Source organism: Populus alba, chromosome 8 (assembly GCF_005239225.2).
Source record: "Populus alba chromosome 8, ASM523922v2, whole genome shotgun sequence".
Taxonomy (NCBI): Eukaryota; Viridiplantae; Streptophyta; class Magnoliopsida; order Malpighiales; family Salicaceae; genus Populus; species Populus alba.
This window is the reverse complement of record NC_133291.1, coordinates 1,428,773-1,449,878: the sequence shown is the minus strand read 5'-3', so window position 1 is coordinate 1,449,878 and position 21,106 is coordinate 1,428,773. Positions and strand designations below refer to the sequence as shown.

The 21,106-nt window shown below is 36.4% G+C and overlaps 2 protein-coding genes across 2 annotated transcripts; both read right to left on the bottom strand.

The window, feature by feature from the left end:
• Positions 1-15,807: 15,807 nt before the first annotated feature.
• Positions 15,808-16,952, bottom strand: LOC118030501 (metalloendoproteinase 5-MMP). The gene has a single exon (XM_035034636.2). The coding sequence runs from the start codon at positions 16,926-16,928 to the stop codon at positions 15,990-15,992; it is 939 nt and encodes a 312-aa protein (XP_034890527.1). The 5' UTR covers positions 16,929-16,952; the 3' UTR covers positions 15,808-15,989.
• A 2,206-nt stretch (positions 16,953-19,158) lies between these two features.
• Positions 19,159-20,085, bottom strand: LOC118030504 (metalloendoproteinase 5-MMP). The gene has a single exon (XM_035034640.1). The coding sequence runs from the start codon at positions 20,083-20,085 to the stop codon at positions 19,159-19,161; it is 927 nt and encodes a 308-aa protein (XP_034890531.1).
• Positions 20,086-21,106: the final 1,021 nt, after the last annotated feature.

The following is a 21,106-nucleotide window of genomic DNA, read 5'->3' as shown; positions in this document are numbered from 1 at the left end:
CTCTTGATCCTAAGATGAATCTGGGTGTAGCGGATCTTGCTAGGCTTGAGTGCGAGAGAACGTTGATCTTTGTAGTTGAGGAAGACTTGGATTGTTGTAGCTAAGAATTATTATGAGAAGTTGAAAAGGAATGGATGAAAGGGAACTGTTGAACTTGTTGAGAATGAAAAGGAAGACCACTACTTCCATTTGCTGGATCTCGATGGTGGCAAGGCTAAGGAAATGAGGCATAAGTTTGTTTTGTTTCTCAAACAATACCAGTTAAATCTCAAACAAGATCTTGTTAGGTTTGTTTTGTTTGATAGTGACAAGGTTCAGGAAACAAGGCATAGGTTTTCTCGGTTTTTTGAAATCAAGAATCGAACCGGATCGGATTGAAACCGGTCGATTTGACTCGGTTTCGGTTTGGTTTCGGGTTTTTTTTTCAAAAAAAAAACCGGTTTGGTTGTTTTTTATATGTAAAAACCGAACCGAACCGAAAATGATCACCCCTAGTTGTAATAGATATACATTAATTAAAATTACTGATTGTGATTGTTATTTGACATTCAAACTTTAAATTGGAAATTATATTTATGATATAGAATTTTTAGGTTTTAAATTGTGATTTTTATTTAAAATTGTGGTTAAATTTAGATTTAAATTTGAATTTTGAAATAAAGGAATTATTGACTTCAAATTAGTCTATTGATTAAGTCTATTGATTAAGTTTTTCATCGAGTTATAATTTCAGAATGTGAACATTTGAAGTATAAAAGTTAAAATACACATATAAGGCTTTCCAGGAAGGTATCATGGGCAAAAATTCGAGTACATTTGAACCTCTAATCAGACTTACAAAATCGGGTCAATATGCTACTTGCAGCAGGATTCTCTGTTTTCACACTACAGATTCAAATGAACATGTCTAGAGCTATGAATATTAAAGTCATGCGATTCAAAGCTCAAAATCATCTACACATCCAGGAATACAACTTTTATGGGGGATGCCAACTCATATAAAATCAATTTGAAGGCAAACATTTAGGCACAAGTTAAAGGACAAGATTGGTCTCCTGATCTGATGAGAAAACTAACGATGAGGAGCATCCCACTATGATTGAGAGTCTAACATAGAAACAATGGGCCATAGAACCCAAGAAAAGTGCAAATCAAGTCTTTAACATTTCGTTAATGAAAGAATACAGCTGGAATAGCCGAATATTACAAGAAACCAAGTCAGAAAACAAAGTCTTAATGGCAATAGAGTCTAAATTGCAGCAGAATTATTATAACAGCGAGTCATTTTTCAACACAAATTCTGAGGGATTTAACCAATCTTAATGGCCACATAAAGAAGAAGGAATATGTAATATTAAGGACTCCTGATCAGGAGAAGAATCCTAACAAAAGACAACAGCTAAGGGAGGGAATAAAAGAAGCAAATCATGTCATAAACAACTCTCTTATTCTTATCTACAACGTATTTTTCTCTTTATTTGTTAATTTTCTAGTAGCTATGAACTAAACTTTGGCTTTCGGTTCAAGGGGAATAGACACCATCCCCATTATTAAGTTGTGAGAAGTAACGTTTTCATTGTAATTCTTTCATATTCAAGTACTTATTTATCCTTATTTCATAATTATGCTAGTGATTCCTGTTCATGCTTCTGGAATTGTTTTGAGATGATATATACGTGTTTTCTAGTTTCTTTCCATTCACAATTGTTGTCGGACACTAGAATAAGAAGAAACAAAGGAGTGAGCTTGATTGCTGGAACTATCACTTTAATTTATTATGGAGGACTACACTAAGTTAAATTGTTCAAGCTTTTGAGCAATTGCTTCAAATAAATTTTACAGACTTTTCTTCTAAGGCTACTGTCGAGTGAATTAAAGTTGCTTTTGAATATTAAATTTGATTGATGGTAAGAAATTGATTAAAAAATTTTATGTAATTAATTAACTCATAATCTCCTCGATTCCTCTTAGCTTTAAAGGGCATCGAATATATTTTCTTGAATTGAAAGGATATTTATTTTACTTTGTTGATTAATAAATTTATGAGAATGAATGTCTAGATCTTTGAACTAAGCGCCAATGCCATATTAATTTAGTAATTTTGTGTTTTTAATTTTTTATTCAAATCCCGGTTCTTTTTTATTTTTCAGTATGTTGTAGGAAGATTGAATGAAATTTGCCTTGTGTTTGACCTGGTTTTCACCATCATTCTATAAATTTATTTTATTTGTAAAAGTAAAGTTAGAATTACATTCGGAAGGTTTCGACTACCGACCAAAAGGCATTTTCATTGTCTCAGGGTCGGGCACTCTATGGATTTCAAATGGCAATGCAGAACATCCATCCTGGTAGAGCTTTGTGAGTGAAGTTGGTACACCTTTTCTCTAATGGTGCATTGCAAATCTCTTGATTTAGGAAATTTTTGCTTCTCACCTTCAGAGATGTATAGTTTGCTTTTGGAGACGTACATTAAGGACTCGAGGGAGAAGCGTAGGTTGTTCAATACTACTGAAACCCTTCCTTGAGTTGCTGATAAGGCAGTGTGGACACTGAATTGGATTCAGAGGAGTACACCATTCTTCTCTGATTCTTTTAAACAGTACATGAAAACTTTGCTAAGAGGATTAGAAGTACTTTCTGAGCCTGTGTTCCAGTTGGAACACATCCTTTTAACGATTTCTCACTGTCTCCATTTTAAGTTCCAAGATTTTTGCAGAGAGACGTGTTGCTTTTGCTTGTAGTATCTTTTTTCTCAGGAAGGTAACGTTCTTTAAATACAACAACAAAAGACTGTTATATGTTATTTGTGATATTTGATCTTTCTTTCTTTTTTCCTCGTATTGCATTCATATATATTGCATATTAAGATTTTATACAATATCTTCTGCGGTGTTTTCTGGCATAAAAAGAGAGCCTTGATGCCAAGTTTGACATTCTCGAATGAACTGATCTAGAGATGAGGGGCTGCGTTGTGAACTTTGCTTGCCTTCTTTATCGGTGCGATTTTTCTCTATGTATGTTTTAGTTGTTGGCTTCAATACTTGAGCCACTGTTAGATGCACAGGTCTTCTAGTGGTTCTAATATACTGACCGCTATCTTCAACAAGGAATCTGAAATTCCATGTCCACTTCTAATGTATATACAGTATGCTGGTCACCAGTAATTCAGAATAGCAGATCACTCTTACACAGACTTAATAAAGCATGCCATCGATCAAATGAAATGATGTTCCGTGAGTATTTATGGACCTGAAATTCAATTTGTGCAAGAATAGAAGACTGTTCAGTGTATCAACCATGCAGATGGCCTAACATTCCACTCGCAGTGATGCAAGGATGGTGTGCTTTAACACCCAAGAACAGGCACCAAGGTTTTTAATTACAAGTCAGACATTCGAACACGGTTTCTAAGTACATATCTATTTATATTCAATGATGCAAAGTGTCTATGATATTGTGGGAAAAAGAAATTTAAATCTATTAATTCAAAGTGTAACTGCAATAAGAAATATTGACTGAACAACCCAGTTTGTTGTGCAAGTTTTGCCCATTGTTAGCACACACGCGGAGTAGAAAGATATCTATGTACATAAATCCTAGTAGTAGTTGACGAACATATGCTCAAGGAGACAAAGGTTAAGATAAACAAATCACTAAACAAGCGCTAGTGTAAGAAAATTCCATGTACGCCGTCATAGTGTACTTCAAATAACAAATATACTAAAACATTTTCGGGGGTACTGTCGAGCAGTGTTAAACATGTTCACGTACTCACAATGGAGGGTGGATTAGACAAGTGTGTTTTTTATTTTTTTCCATTTGGGTTCCTTAACTTTTGTTTTCATCAATTGAGTCCTCCACAGTACCGCCACCCTCCACAGAAACAGAAACCCAAAACACGCGTTCCTTTCTATAATAGGTAAGATTACAAAGTGAGAGGTACTAGGAATTTTAGAAACCTTTCAAAAACCGTGTCTCGTTACCTTAGCAATTCATGCCATACTTTTCAAAAACCTTGTCTTGTTACCTTTACAATGCCTATATATAGGGTTACCACTTCAAGCATTTCCAGACACCAAATCATATAGCGAGTGAAACGCATAAACATACAGATACATTGAGCCGTGAGAGTATAATCTGGAAATGGCAAGCCCGAGAGTGTTAGGGACAGCTTTCCTGGTCTTCCTTATTGTAGACCTCGCCTTTGCTGCTAGGACACTGCAGTCAATTAGCGGAGGTGGAGGTGGAGGTCAGGGAGGAGGTGGTGGTGGTGGATCTGGATCAGGACTTGGGTCGGGTTATGGTTCAGGTTCTGGATCCGGGAGCGGTGAAGGATATGGTGCTGGTGGTCGTGGAGGAGGAGGAGGCAGTGGCGGAGGTGGAGGTGGTGGAAGTGGCGGAGGCAACGGGTCAGGTTCTGGCTATGGGTCTGGTAGCGGCTCAGGCTATGGTTCTGGTAGTGGGATAGGTGGCGGCCAAGGAGGTGGTGGTGGTGGTGGCAGTGGAGGTGGTGGTGGTGGAGGTCAAGGCTCTGGATCAGGAAGTGGGTCAGGCTATGGAAGTGGAAGTGGAAGTGGAAGCGGTGGTGGCAAGGGTGGGAATGGAGGTGGAGGAGGAGGAGGAGAAGGAGGTGGTGGGGGTGGAGGAGGAGGATCGGGCTCTGGCTCAGGCTCAGGCTATGGTAGCGGGTCTGGTTATGGCTCTGGATATGGAGGAGGGAAAGGTAATTAGAGCTTGCCATGAACAGTTACACAGAGGATACCTTTTCTTTTGTATTCTGAAATAAAATCGCAGGAGCTCATACATGCATGCAGGTTGTCTGTTGGCGAGCAACTGCAACTGTGCATGTATGTCTGCATATAAATCTCTTAATAAAGATCACTTTTTAGAGCACGTTTTACTCTAAAATTATATTTTATAGATAATCCCTCCACAAACACTAATAAAAAGTGAATATATCATTTCCATAAAAACAGGATTTCATCACTAAAAAGAACTTCAAATAAAATTAAAAGAAATGAGCTTGAACTTTTGAAAATGTCTGACTTGAGAACAATCCGACGGACAATGGTGTAGAGATTCCTGAAGCCTTGAGAAAATTTATGGGTGGAAAAGAATTCCAAATTTAACCATCCACATTAGAAGAGCCTAACACCTATTTTTGGGAATCACCTCACCTGGTCCTTGTCTTCAGTCTCTAATTCGTTATTGCTAATCTAGTTGCTTTCAATTTACACAGAATACATGAGTGTTCTCCAATCAATTTATAACACGGGTCTATCTCATTTTGATTTCAAGTTTAGTTTACTCCATGGTCAAGTAATTACGAATCAGAATTCTTGTCAACTTTGTTTCGTAGAATGTTTCAATCCTGAAATGATTTCATAGCTTAATGTTAATCGATATAAAAGTAGCAATCATCACATTGTAAATCTGTGATCGAAATTTATTGATTTCAGGTTTGGTTATCAGTGGCAATATGTATTACTTTTGACTATGAACTTTATTCATGGATTTTCATGTGCATTGTAAATAATAAAAAAGGGGTGAGTTCTCCACTCAAACCCGACAGCTGAAGGGGAGTCCTCAATTCTATGTCTACAACGACAGCTACAACCTTTCCAATTTTTATAGCCATTTTTCGTCTTGTTGTGATGCAATCACACACTATTCAATCAAAACCAAGTGGAGATTGTTTTGGAAGAAACTCTTTGTAAGCCATGTGCTAGCATTTTTCGCCGCATCTGAAGGGATTGTTTTGGAAGATTTGGCTGCAAGATTTATAAATATGTGAAAATTCTGGAGGTGAATTTCTTGGCTAAGCTCCTAAGAAGCTTTTGTTACCTTCTCAAAGTTCATTTAGAGGTGTATTCATGCTGTACATGTATTTGTATCACATTTTAGTTATCGTATTTGCTTCAAATTGTCCATCGAGTGTGGTATTCAAGCACCCGATATTGCTTCTGACTGTTTGTGACCACTACATGTTCATTTTAAACTGATTCTTTGTGGTATCGGCATAGACAGATGCTTATTTTGAGCACTCAGCTTCTTGTTGTTTTCAATTTGTCTTTGTAATATAAACATGGTAAGTACAAAATATACATGTGTTTAATATTATTTAGTTTGCACTATACTTTTTAATATATTTTGACTTTATTGGAAGTTATTCTTACAAGCTTAGCGTGCCTAAGAAATTTTGTGAGTTAATTGCTTAAAGGTAAGAATTTCTACATTTTACATTTCAGACCTTACTTTTTGTAACAAGTTTTTCATCGAGTTATAATGTCAGAATGTGAGCATTTGATGTATAAAAGTTAAAGTACACATATAAGGCTTTTTAGGAATGTATCATGAGCAGAAATTCGAGTTCATTTGGACCTCTAATCAAACTTGCAAAATCAGGACAATATTCTACTTCCAGTAGAATTCTCTGTTTTCACACTACAAATTCAAATGAGCATATCTAGAGCTACGAATATTAAAATCATGCGATTCAAAAGCTCAAAATCATCTACACACCCAGGAATACAACTTTTATGGGGGTGCCAACTCAGATAAAATCACTTTGAAGGCAAACATTTAGGCACAAGCTAAAGGACAAGATTGGTCTCCTGATCTGATGAGGAAACTAAGAGGAGCATCCCACTATGATTGAGAGTCTAACATAGAAACGATGGACCATAGAACCCAAGAAAAGTTAAAATCCAGTCTCTAACATTTCATGAATGAAAGAATACAGTTGAAATAGTAGGATATTACAAGAAACCAAGTTAGAAAACAAAGTCTAAATGGCAACAGAGTCTAAATTGCAGCAAAATTATTATAATAGCAGAGTCACTTCTCAACACGTTCTAAGGGATTTAACCAATCTTAATGGCCAAATAAAAAAGAAGGAATAAGTAATATTAAGGACTCCTGATCAGGAGAAGAATCCTAACAAAAGACAGTAGCTAAGAGAGGGAATGAAGGAAGCAAATCATGTCAAAAACAACTCTCTTATTCTTATCTACAACGTGTTGTTCTCTTTATTTGTTAATTTTGCAGCAGCTATGAACTAAACTTTGGCTTTCGGTTCAAGGAGAATAGACATCATCCCCATTATTAAGTTGTGAAAAGTAACGTTCTCATTGTAATTCTTTCATATTCAAGTACTTATTTATCCTTGTTTCATAATTATGCTACTAATTTTTGTTCATGCTTATTAAATTGTTTTGAGATGGTATATATGTGTTTTCTAGTTTCTTTCAATTCATAATTGTTGTCGGGGACTAAAATAAGAAGAAAAAAAGGAGTGAACTTGATTGCTGGAACTATCACTTTAATTTATTATGGAGGACTACGCTAAGTTAAATTGCTCAAGCTTTTAAACGATTGCTTTGAATAAATTTTACAAACTTTTCTCATAAGGCTACTACCGAGTGAATTAAAGTTGCTTTTCAATATTAAAGTCGCTTGATGGTAAGAAATTGATTAGAAAACTTTATGTAATTAATTTACTCATAATCTCCTGGATTCCTCTTAGCTTTAAAGGGCATTGAATTCATTTTCTTGAATTGAAAGGATATTTACTTTACTTCGATGATCAATAAATTTATGAGAATTGATGTCTACACCTTTGAACTGAGCCAACGCCATATTAATTTAGTAATTTTTTTTAATATTTTATTTAAATCCCTAGTTCTTTTTTATTATTATTTCAATATGTTGTAGGAAGATTGAATGAAATTTGCATTGTGTTTCACCTGATTTTCACGATCATACTATAAATTTATTTTATTTGTAAAAGTAAAGTTAGAATTACATTTTGAAGGTTTCGACTACCGACCACAAGGCATTTTCATTGTCTCAGGCCCGGACACTGTATGGATTCAAATGGCAATGCAGAACATCCATCCTGGTAGAGCTTTGTGAGTGAATTAAGTTGGAACACTTTTTCTCTTATGGTGCATTGCAAATCTCTTGATTTGGGAAATTTTTGCTTCTCACCTTCAGAGATGTATAGTTTGCTCTTGGAGACGTACATTAAGGACTCGAGGGACAAGCGTAGGTTGTTCAATACTACTGAAACCATTCCTTGTGTTGCTGACAAGGCAGAGTGGACACTGAATTGGATTCAGAAGAGTACACCATTCTTCTCTGATTCTTTCAAACAGTACATGAAAACTTTGCTAAGAGGATTAGAAGTACTGTCTGAGCCTGTGTTCCTGTTGGAACACATCCTTTTAATGATTTCTCACTCTTCAACATTTTAAGTTCCAAGATTTTAGCAGAGACGCGTGTTGCTTTTGCTTGTATTATCTTTTTTTCTCAGGAAGGTAACGTTCTTTAAATACAACAACAAAAGACTGTTATATGTTATTTGTGATATTTGATCTTTCTTTCTTTTTTCCTCGTATTGCATTCATATATATTGCATATTAAGATTTTATACAATGTTTGCGTATTGTTGGTCTCTGCTTCTGCGCTGTTTTCTGGCATAAAAAGAGAGCCTTGATGCCAAGTTTGACATTCTCGAATGAACTGATCTAGAGATAATGAATATTTATGGACCTGAAATTCAATTTGTGCAAGAATAGAAGACTGTTCAGTGTATCAACCATGCAGATGGCCTAACATCCACTCGCAGTGATGCAAGGATGGTGTGCTTTAACACCCCAGAACAGGCACCAAGGTTTTTAATTACAAGTCAGACATTCGAACACGGTTTCGAAGTACAGATCTATTTTTATTCAATGATGCAAAGTGTCTATGATATTGTGGGAAAAAGAAATTTAAATCTATTAATTCAAAGTGTAACTGCAATAAGAAATATTGACTGAACAACCCAGTTTGTTGTGCAAGTTTTGCCCATTGTTAGCACACACGCGGAGTAGAAAGATATCTGTGTACATAAATCCTAGTAGTAGTTGATGAACATATGCTCAAGGAGACAAAGATTAAGATAAACAAATCACTAAACAAGCGCTAGTGTAAGAAAATTCCATGTACGCCGTCAAAGTGGACTTCAAATAACAAATATACTAAAAAATCGTTCAAAGTTGATGAACATATGCTCAAGAAAACATTTTGGGGGTGTCGAGCAGTGTTCACGCACTCCCAAAACACGCGTTCCTTAACTTTTGTTTTCATCAATTGAGTCCTCCACAGTACCGCCACCCTCCACAGAAAAAGAAACCCAAAACACGCGTTCCTTTCTATAATAGGTAAGATTTCCAAGTGAGAGGTACTAGGAATTTAAGAAACCTTTCAAAAACCGTGTCTCGTTACCTTAGCAATTCATGCCATACTTTTCAAAAACCTTGTCTTGTTACCTTTACAATGCCTATATATAGGGTTACCACTTCAAGCATTTCCAGACACCAAATCATATAGCGAGTGACACGCATAAACATACAGATACATTGAGCCGTGAGAGTATAATCTGGAAATGGCAAGCCCCAGAGTGTTAGGGACAGCTTTCCTGGTCTTCCTTATTGTAGACCTCGCCTTTGCTGCTAGGACACTGCAGTCAATTAGCGGAGGTGGAGGGCAGGGAGGAGGTGGTGGTGGTGGATCTGGATCAGGACTTGGGTCGGGTTATGGTTCCGGTTCTGGATCCGGGAGCGGTGAAGGATATGGTGCTGGTGGTCGTGGAGGAGGAGGAGGCGGAGGCAGTGGCGGAGGTGGAGGTGGTGGAAGTGGCGGAGGCAACGGGTCAGGTTCTGGCTATGGGTCTGGTAGCGGCGCAGGCTATGGTTCTGGTAGTGGGATAGGTGGCGGCCAAGGAGGTGGTGGTGGTGGTGGCAGTGGAGGTGGTGGTGGAGGAGGTCAAGGCTCTGGATCAGGAAGTGGGTCAGGCTATGGAAGTGGAAGTGGAAGTGGAAGCGGTGGTGGCAAGGGTGGGAATGGAGGCGGAAGAGGAGGAGGAGAAGGAGGTGGTGGGGGTGGAGGAGGAGGATCTGGCTCTGGCTCTGGCTCAGGCTCAGGTTATGGTAGCGGGTCTGGTTATGGCTCTGGATATGGAGGAGGGAAAGGTAATTAAAGCTTTCCATGAACACAGAGGATACCTTTTCTTTTATATTCTGAAATAAAGTTGCAGGAGCTCACACATGCATGCACACAGCATGTTGGCGAGTGATTTCAACTATGCATGTACGTGTATACTATCGATAAAGTCACTTTTTCTAATGCTATAAATAAAAGAACACATTTTACTCTAAGAATATATTTTATGGATAATCTCTCCGCAAAACCAAATCAAATGCGAATGTATCGTTTCCATAATTAAGAACAATTAGATCTCATCACAAAAAAAGAAATTTAAATAAAATTAAAAGAAGAGAGCTTGTACTTTCTAAAATTGAAAGTTTCCTTACAGAGCTCAGGATAGACGCAATGCCAACTTTAAATAAAATTACTTACCTCTCTCTACAGAAATGTCACACGGAGTTTTTGATCCCTCACCGGAGGCGGACAAAAGACCATTAGAAGTTGCAAGAAGTGAGCTTGACAACCAAAGAACCACCTGTAGACAAGTCCTATTTGTATTTCATAAAATGGCCATTCTTCGAATCAGAAATGTCCCATGACAATTATTGGCATTTAATGCTCACAGTCTTAAGACAAACTATAATTTCAAGAAAACTATTGCCATTTGCTATTGAAATTACGGGGGAAAAAAGAAAGAGGATATGTTTCAAGGCACAACCACTTTAGTAATCAGTAAAGATAATTCAGAATAGTAGATCCCCAATAACAAAAAAAAAAAAAAACCTATTTCTTGTTGCGCTCAGATTATTAAAGCACACCAAAAATTCATGAATTTTTTTTTAATAACTCTAATGGATGCCTTTAAAAAAAAAAAAAAAAAAAGGAAAGAAGAAGTTTTTAAGATTGTAATAATTGCTGAATGTACAGTTCTGCTATGAAATGAGTATTCTGTTTAAAGCAATTTGTAAGTTTTCAAAATTTAATTACTTGGCAAAAAAATTAACCTTTTTTCATATGGTTGTGTGGATAATATTTTCAGTCTTTATGGCTCTAAAAGATGGGCACAGGTCACCGAATTTACTTTTCAGGAAGTTACTTCGTCTGGCTTGGATTCCATTGCGGAGACGATTCCATTGCGGAGACCATAACGACGGTGCCGCCTTTGACGGCCCTCAGGGACCATAGCCCATGCTCCTCCACCAACTAGGAAGGCATGAAATAGTACATCTTCTAGCTTGGTCTTGACCTGTGTAAACAAACATCTCGAAAATGTACGCTTGACCCTACATCGAAGAACTTTTACAATTTCTATGGTTTTTGCATGAGATCTGTTCATGAACTCTTACAATATTGCTATTTTGCATGGAGCTTTTATAAAATAAGCTTAGAAACTTCTACAATATTGCTCTTTTGCATCTCATAAAAACTTTTGCTTTTATGAGAGGGTGCTGACTGTAGAGGCTGAGGCCCAGGTTGTATCTAATTAGGCCTTCTGCAGCCTTTTGGGTGGGGGAGACTTTAAAGGCCTTGCAAATACCGGCTTGGAGTGAAAGTCGAAAACAACACGGAATGTAATTACTTAGTTTAAAGAGTAAAAGTCAATACCTATTAGTAAAGTCAATGAGAACCTATACTTTAGAGGTCCATTGGTTCTTTTTTCCTTTTCAAGCAAGCAAAACATTGTAATTCCTTCCCTCCTTGTATTTAGGTCATAATTCTCTCTCTTTATGTGTTTTTATATATAATTAAGAAGAAATTAAATTTATGGCTACGTATTAAAATTTTTATTTTAGAAGAAGATAGAATGCCCTCATTTTTTTATAAACAAAACGATTGAAATTTATAAAATGCATCGTTTAGACAATATCATTTTAATTCTTTACATGTAAATTAAGTTTTAAATTATTTTTTTAATTTATTTAAGTTGATTCTTAATTAAATTTTGATTCTAAGAATCAAATTAATTTTACACGTATCAAGTTTTTAAAACCTCTTTGCTATTAGCATGTTTTTAAGTATGATTCTTGATCTTAAATATTTGAAATTTTGTTTTTAATTGACCTTTAAACTTCTATTTTTTTAAAATTTTACCCCTGTTTTCAACAAACTTTGGCTCTAGATTCACGCATCTTTTGTGAAAAGATTCCTAGTCTTAAATTTCTTCAATTTAGTCTTTAAATGACTCCCCAAACTTTGATTTTCTTGTAACTGTATCCTTCATTTCACCTAATTGAGCTTGAGAAAATTAAATTTAATCATCTAAAATTTCAATATTCTGAATTAAACCTAAATTAAGCTTCCAAACTTAATTTTTCACCAATTATACTCCTAATAAAATTAATTTGAAAAATTAAAAGTATAATAAAGTCTTTACACCTAATTAAATATTTTAATTTGACCCAAATTAATTGTTAAACTTAATTAAAACTTTAATCGGGCTCATGATTAAATCAAATAGGTTTATTAAAAATCTAATTAAGTTCACATTTAATTTTTGTACAAATTCGTTTGATAATCATTTAATCTATCCTGAAATCTCCATTGTCTTTTGATCTTGAATATAATAAGGTGCAGTTAAGCTTTTAATTCTATTCAAAATCTGAGTTTAGTTCTTACATATATCTGCAACCCTTCTCAACCTCTTCTTATCAAATTGCCGGTGTTTTTATATTTTTTGTTGCTTTTTCTCTTTAATTTTTTTTATCTGATTTTTTTAAAAATAATAATAATTTTGGAAGAAACTCAAATATTATTTTCTCCAACGGTCAGGTATAAGAGAAAGTTTTCATGCGTGGACGAGTTCAATTTGTGCCATATCAAAACAAATTGGGCAAACTTGTTTCTAGATTTGAAAGGCTTGTCCACAGATTACAGCTGATAAACGCTATGCTCTGTGTGCGATGGACTTGGAGACTAGAACCGATCCCAATTCACATACATTAATTAAATGCCTTTTCTTTGGTGGACATCTTGGGTTTCGTCGGATGAAAATATAGAGTACAGTATGGACGGAATTATTATGCCTGCGGTAATGCTCTGTGACACAGACAGCAGGCGGCTGGCTGCACAAATACACCTTGAAGAGACTCGTCCAAATTGTTGTAACCCATTTTTGGGTCCCCATGAAAAATAAAATAAATGGCCAAAAGAGTTTAGAAAAAATAACAGGAGGCAGAAGCGCTCAGAAAACAGTCAGAAAATTTGTCAAGGAATTTAAAAAATACAAGGATTGAATTTTTGACAATATATTCTTGAAGGATGAGGACCCTGGTGGATAAGAAAATTTGAATTTTGAGGAGAAAAGCCCAAATTTGAATGTTTATGGACTTAATTGGATTTTTGATTGAATTTATAGAAGATTTGATGGCAAGAAAAATTGATTTTTAAGTCAATTTGGGCTTTAATTAGAAGAAATTTAAGTTCTGGGGCCAAAATATATTTTTTAGGAATTTATTAGGTCAAATCAGGGGCTTAAATGCATAAATATTGAAGTTTAATGGCCAATTAGGGACTTAATTAAGAAAATCCGAAACCAGGGACCAAATTGGAAGAGGCGCGTAAATGGAGGGGCTGCAATTATTCGGTTCAGGGGCCTAATTGAAGAAATTGAAAGTTTATTAATCAATTGAGGGCTCAATTGCATAAATCAGAGGCCAAGGACTAAAGTGAAAAAGGCGGCCAACAAGAGGGGTGGGGACCGAATTCGGAGGACTGATTTGAAGTTTGCCCATTTAAATGAAACGGCGCGTTTTATCCAAAACGACGCCGTTTCATATATGAAAAAAAAAAAAAAAAAAAGAGGAAGACCAGAACGGTGTCGTTTTGAACGACACTGTTCATCTTCCTCCTTCCCCCCGAAGAAGAGCAGCAGAAGAAGAAAACCATTTTCTTTTTTTCAAATCTTCCCGCCTCTCTCTCTTCGTCCCCACCACCTTTAAACATTGGCCGACCAGCCGTTGCACCGCACTAACGATGGTCCCCCGCAGTTCTGACCCTATAAATAGAGAAGAAAACCGAAGAAAAGAAAAGAAAAAAAACCCGAAAAACCGAAGCCGAGGGAGGCCCGCCGCTCCCCGACAGCCGCTCCTCAACCCGCTCCTGGGTCCACGTCGAAATCGCGCCATGGTTCTATAAATAGAGAACCAAAAGGGAGAACGAGAGGAGAAAAAAAAAAGAAAAGAGAAAAAAACCCGAGAGAGGACCGGGAGAGAGAGGAGAGAGAGAGGAGACCGAAGAGAGAGAGCGAACCGAACAGCCGCAGCGCCGCCTAACGGAGCCTCCGCGCACGAGCCACACCACCGCCAGCGACCGCCTCCTCCACGCCAGGTACGTTTTCTTCTCCCCCCCTGTTTTCTTTGTTTTCTGCAAATATTTGCCTCCTGCATGCATTCTACATGCAGGAGGCGGGGGGGAGAAGATTAATTCCCCCCCCCCGCTGGGCCTGGGGCCGCTGGGCCAGCCCGATGCTGGCCCAGCCTTGCAAGTCTGGGCCGGTCTTGGCCCAGACCATAGGAGCTGTTCGGGCAGAGATCGGCCCACTTGAGTTTGCGGGCCGAGATCGGCCCACGTTTGTTTGCGGGCCGAGATCGGCCCGTCTCTTTTTTGGGGGCTGAGCCTGGCCCATTCATTTGGGCCGGCCCAGCCCTATAATATATTATATTATTATAAATTATAATATATATGTGTGTATATGTTATATATATATAAAAAATATTTATAAAAAAATCTGAAAAATCTAAAAAAAAATGTTGTTACTTTCCTTTCATATATATATATTTTTTAAGGGGGTTTTGTATTTTTTTTTATATTGTGGAGGCATAAATTCAGTATTTAAAATATCTGATTTTCGTCGAGGCACCCGAAATTTTCAAAGATAAATTTATTTTTTGCTTTAAAAAATTTCTAAAATTCCTTAAAAATATTGTTGATTTTTTTTACATCTTTTTAAAATGACTTAATATTAGTTTGTATTTTTTATGCTGTGGAGATACAAATTCAGTATTAAAAATACCCGATTTCGTCAAAAAAAATATATTGTTTTAAAAAAAAAAAATATTTTCTTGCGTGTTGCATACGGCCAATACTCTAACATGTTTTGAATGTTCTTTTTATATAAAAAAATATTGGAAGTTTTGAAAATGTGTTTTCGCATAGATTTCTTAAACACAAATTATTTTCTTGCATTTCTGGATTTTACAACATGTTTGTAAAACTCCAAAGGGTATTGGCCAATATTCCAAAAACTATAAAAATCTTATTTTGGGGGAATTCATTTATTATTCACCGTTAATGTTTGGATAAAGAAATCCTTAAAAGGATGAATATCCAAAATATTATTGGGAGTAATAAATCCGCACACATTCTTGAAAGAAGCCTTGATTATAATCGAGGACATTTCAAAATTTAATTTTTTTTTTATTATTATCCCACGATTTATGAGTCGCAAACTCTTGAAATACTAAGGGAAAAATGAGCTTTCAAAGCACATGGAGTCTCCTTAGATTTCTATCCAAAATCAATTGACGAGCCTAGAAAATATCAACATCATAGCAATTATAAAGCAAACCAAACACCAAGCAGCTTACCTTAGGTAGGGCGTACTAGGGGTGCTAATACCTTCCCTTTACGCAACCAGTCCCTTACCTTAGAATCTCTGAAAGACCAGTTCGGTTTCCTAGTGACCAAAATACTAGGTGGCGACTCCAAAGAACCAAATCAGTAAAACAGAACAAAACGAAAGTCGTCAATTGAATGTCGCAAAAACAAACTTTTTTTGTTTGATTATTTTTTTTGGGGTGCGACACAAATAATCAGCTTTTATTTGTATTTTGCCAACATAATTTATTTACAATCTCAAAGAAATGGTTTCCTACTTTGCAAATAAAGACTCTAACCACCTCTCTAAGATCGATCAGGATGGCCTAATTAAACACAAATTCGTAACTAGAAACTGATGGAAATTTATTCTTAATTTAGATAATAGAAACTGCAAGCATCATTCTCCTTTCATACGTGCTTCAATTAGCGAATCCGTATAAAGCTCGTACACCCTGAATATCATCCGCACGCAAATCCCTTTTCGTAATCCCAAAAGAAATTCTGGAAGACATGATGGCATCGGCATTTGGATCATCATTGTGGTCGAGACCGAGAAGATGTCCTATTTCATGCACGGCTACAGATTCCAGGTCCATCTGGTTAGGTCCTGGGTTTTCACTCCAATTTTCTTCGGCATCGAAATGGAAAATTGCATTCCTAGCTGGTGAAGTAGCATGGGCTAAGACCCCTTGAGGACCGTCGAAGGCGGAACCATCGTTATGGTCTCCGCGATGGAATCCGATTACAATATCTGCAGGGGAGCTACCGGTAACTTCCTGAAAAGTGAATTCGGTGACCTGAGCCCATCTTTGAAAAGCTTTTGCGCAGATGGACCTTATGTTCTGTGCAGCCGGGACTTGGACACTGGAACGAAACGTGTACGTCAGTTGCCTTTTTGTCCATCTAGGATTTCCAGGAATGAAATTGTAGTGAGCCAGTGTGTGGATGGACTTGTGAGTATGGTAATGCTTTGTGCCATTGACAACATCTGGCACGCCACATCGAGGCTGCATCATTTCGTGCACTGTACTGTTGTCTAGGCTTCCTGTAACGTTCAAATGATGGTTCTGCTGGTATGCCTTGACTGCAGACTCTAAAAGATCATCGAACTCATCGTCATTGGCATGGCCATGGCCCTTCTTTCCTTGATGACCATAGTTCAGGTATCCAAATTTCTCAAGATATCTTTTGAGCTCCTGAAGCCCTTTGACAGATTCATTCTTGTGGCATCCCTCCAGGTGTTTGATGAACCCAAAAGGATCTCCACTCGGTTTTGATTGGATGGTGCGTGATTGCATCGCGACAAGAAGTAAAATGGCTACAAAAATCGGAAAACTTCTAGCTGTCATTGTAGACATGATCAAATCCAGGACTCTCCTTCACTTGTGGGTTCGAGAGGAGAACTTATGGATGCTAGACATTGATAATCTGGCTTGTTTATATAGCACTCCTGCAGGGCAGTTCCCTTCCAATCTCGACATTTTAGCTTCCTTGTTGAACGGGGAAGTCTTTTTGCCCGTTAAGAGGGTTTAAGGTTTGGTTTGGAAACGCGTCCAGACGTTGTTTTTCTAAATTTTGAAAAAGTAAATTGTTGGAATCATAAAAATTCTCTCCTTTTTTTTCTCTTTGTTTTTCATAAGTTTTAATTCTTCCGATGGACCACTAAATTGTCTCTGATTGTAGTATTTGTCAAGTCTTCCTTGCTAGAACCTAGAGCATGGAATATGGAATTAAAACTCTTGTTTGTTTGGCCAAAATATAGAATTTATGAGTCCTTTCTTCGTTCTTTCCAAGCTCGAGCTGTTGAGTTTCTTGTATCAATATTTCATGTACCCGGTTCTTTATACTTGATTTAGTATACTATTGTTATCCAGGAAAGGGGTTTTGATTTAAGTTTTCTCCATGGGTTCCGTGATTCCTTATGCCTTTATTTTTTAATTATGTATTATTGTGTTGGGGAGAGAATTTGAGCCATGTTCTAGAATTTCCACAGTGTGGGAAAACAGACAAGTCTAGAATTTGACGCAGTAATCCTGGATTGATTTAAAGATGTATTTTTCTTGAAATTATATATTTTTTTAAAACAAAATAAAATTATTTTATTAAAAATTATTTTTTTAGATTATTTTAATGTGTTGATCTTAAAAATAATTTTTAAAGAATTTAAAAAATTATTTTAATATATTTTTTAAAAATACTAAACTTTAAACCACAACCAACGAGTACAATCCTAAACACCAGCTTCAAATTCTTTATAACAATTTTTTTTTTTCCCTTTCTTTACTGGCTAACCCATTTTGCTCAGTGTTGCAGTTGGGCTTTTATCCAGTAACAATCTTTTTAGACGTTGAATCTGGGTTTTCACCAAAAAAAAAACCTTACAGAAAGGCAGGTGTATGGGCTCTACTTCAGCCCAAGTAGGTGCAGAAAACAGAAAAGGAATTAGAGGCCCACACTCCAGTATTAATTAACAGCCGTTAATGAGTCAACGGAGATAATCATCTCTAGTGGCTCGATGAGTCAAATTATTGTTATACCTTTGCTGCCTTTCGAAACCAATTTTATGCTGGAATTGGTTTCCACTATTTAAGTAATTTAATCGATTTTTTTTTCTAGTAAATCTTTTTATTTAAAATAAATTTCAAAATTTATTCAATTTGAGTCGGTGAAAATACATTATTTATCAAACTTATTCTTATTTTTTAAAGATTTTTTTTCGAGCTTATGTGATAGAGAAGAATGTGGTTAGTGAAATTAATTTTTAATGTATCAGCTGTGAAGTAAATCACATTTTAGTGTGATGTGCAAGTTCATTCATATATATATATAAGGAGCATATTCGAGTACTTTGTTTTCAGCCATACTTGGGAGCTAGCCTCTTTCAGTTGGTTAGGACTTGTTCAGGTATGAACATGAAACTCCACATAAATATACAGTGCCTGAACCAGGAGATATCCTCGTAAAGGTATCCAGTATGATTTTTCAGGCATAAATTGACAGAAAGCTAACATGCTGTTGATGTGCTTATTATTACATTTCAATAAGAGGCGTTAAGGTATGGTTTTAATTTCAGTTTTGCCGTAGGTTTTGTCATTCATGGGCTAAAATTATTGGACAGGTTGAATTGATTGAAACTTCTGTACTGATGTAGAGGTTTTGTAATATTATTGGACCACTCGTCCTAACTTCATCTAGGTTTCGACCATCTGTGCTCCATAATAGCAGGTGATTTGGGGGGCTTAGAATTCTTATTTTAGAAGAAGAGAGAATGCCCCCAGCTTCCTACAGATAAATTTTCCGAATTTAGTTCTAATTGCCACTGCTCTTTTGGTTGATTGCAGAACTCGAAAAATTAAAATCTGGTTAGCAAAATAGGCTTTTGTCAAACTCCAAATTTCCTGAACACTAATTATATCTAGAAAGAAACATGCAGGCTGGAAAACTTCAATTGCAATTATTCTACGATTACAAGGAGATAAGATTATATGGAAGTGACTTCTTCGCATATTTTAAAATCCACTTACAAATCCTTTATTTGCTAATACAACAACAGGCCATAATAATCTTTTAGTTATATGTGGCTTTTAATCAAAGTCCATAGAGGTCACGGATACCTTCGATGTCATCCTCTTGCAGACTCCTTTTTATCTTTCCATAATCAAAGTATGGATACATGATTGCATCTTGATGGTCTCCGCTGTGACCAAGCCCGAGTAAGTGACCTATTTCATGCACGGCGACGGATTCCAGGTCTAGCTCTAGACGTCCAGGATTGCTGCTCCAAGTTTCATCAGCATCAAAATGGAGCATCCCGATAGTTGGTCTAAAACCATGGGCAAAGATTCCTCCAGGGCCATCAAATGGTTCATCATCTCCGTGGTCTAGTTGGTAAAAGGCGATTTTAATATCAGCATCGGCAGAATTAGGCACTTCTTCGAACGTGAAGTCAGTAACTTGTGCCCATTTTTGAAAGGATTGTTTGCAAACAGACCTTATACTCTCTGCACCGGCGACTTGGACGGTTGCGCCAAACGTGTACTTCAAATGCTTTTTGGACCATCTGGGGGCTCCGGGGAAGAACGAATAGTCAGCATTGGCCACCCCATCAGAAGACTTGGAACTATTGCGGTGCTTTGTGCTATTGAAGATATCAGCCACGCCACATCTAGGCTTCATCATTTGATTCACTGTACGTTTGTCTAGCCTTCCAGTGACTTCCAAATCAAAGTTTTGCTGATAGGTTCTGATTGCAGACTCCAAATGGTCATCGAACTCGTCATCGTCAACCTGGTTCAGGTTCTTGTTACTTGAAAGATCATAATCCAAGTATCCAAATTTCTTCAGATACTGTTTTACAAGGTGCAGCTTGGAAACAGATTGACCTTTTTGGCTTTCCACAAGGTTCAGGATGGATTTGAATGGATGGTGCCCAGTTGGTTCTGACTGGACAAATTTTATCAGAATCACTAGGAGAAGAAAAAGGGATACTAGAAATTTGAAGGTTTTTTCTGCCATACTTGGAAGCCTCTTTCAATTGGTTAGGACTTCTTCAGGTATGAACATGAAACTCCACGTACATAAATATATAGTGCCCCAACCAGAAGATATGATCTCCTAAGGGTATCCATTATGTTTTTTCAAGAATAAATTGACAGAAAGCTAACATGTCGTTGACGTTTTAACATTTCAATCAGAGATGTTAAGGTATGGTTTTCAACTTTTCCATGGATATTGTCATGTATGGGCTGAATTCTTTCAATTATTGAACATCGTGACACTAACAGAATCATTACATTTACATTTATTCACGGACAGAAATATTTCATTAAAAAAATTATTATCGGTGATTTTTAATTTATTAATAATAAAATTACTGATAAATTTACCAATAGATAAAGGAAAACAAAAAGTTGAATATACTGAATTCATGAATTGATTGAAACTACGTAGTGATGTAGAGGTTTTCGTTATTATTGGACCAATTATACAAATTTCACTTCAAAACAGAAATATTTTGTTTCTTTCAATATAATAAAATAATTTTAAAATTTCTTCACAAATATTGTATTTGTTGATGATGAAGGTTCCTCTTTCATAAGTTGAATAGACTGGAATCAATATATAGTGTGATGTGATGATATTTTTTAGCCTTTTCGTTATAATGTGTGGCTGAAAGCCTAAAACCATTCCACATCACTCAATTATTATTTTCTCCATCGGTCAGGTATCAGAGAAAGTTTTCATGCGTGAGATTAATTTTTTTCTTGATTGGTTCTTAAAACAGGTCACTCATATCCATACCTATCTGTTCATGAGATTATTTTTTTTCTTATAGCCTTTCTTTAGATTCAGATTCTAGATAACGATGATGAAAGCATGCAGTTTACCTAGCAATTAAAAATAATACCTCGAGAGAATAGGTAATTATTTGTAATGATTTTTTTCTTTAAATAAAGAAAATAGTTCATAGGGTTCATGCTCACCGTTTTTAATGGCTCAAGTGCCTTGAAACGACATCCAAATAATACAAGAGGGA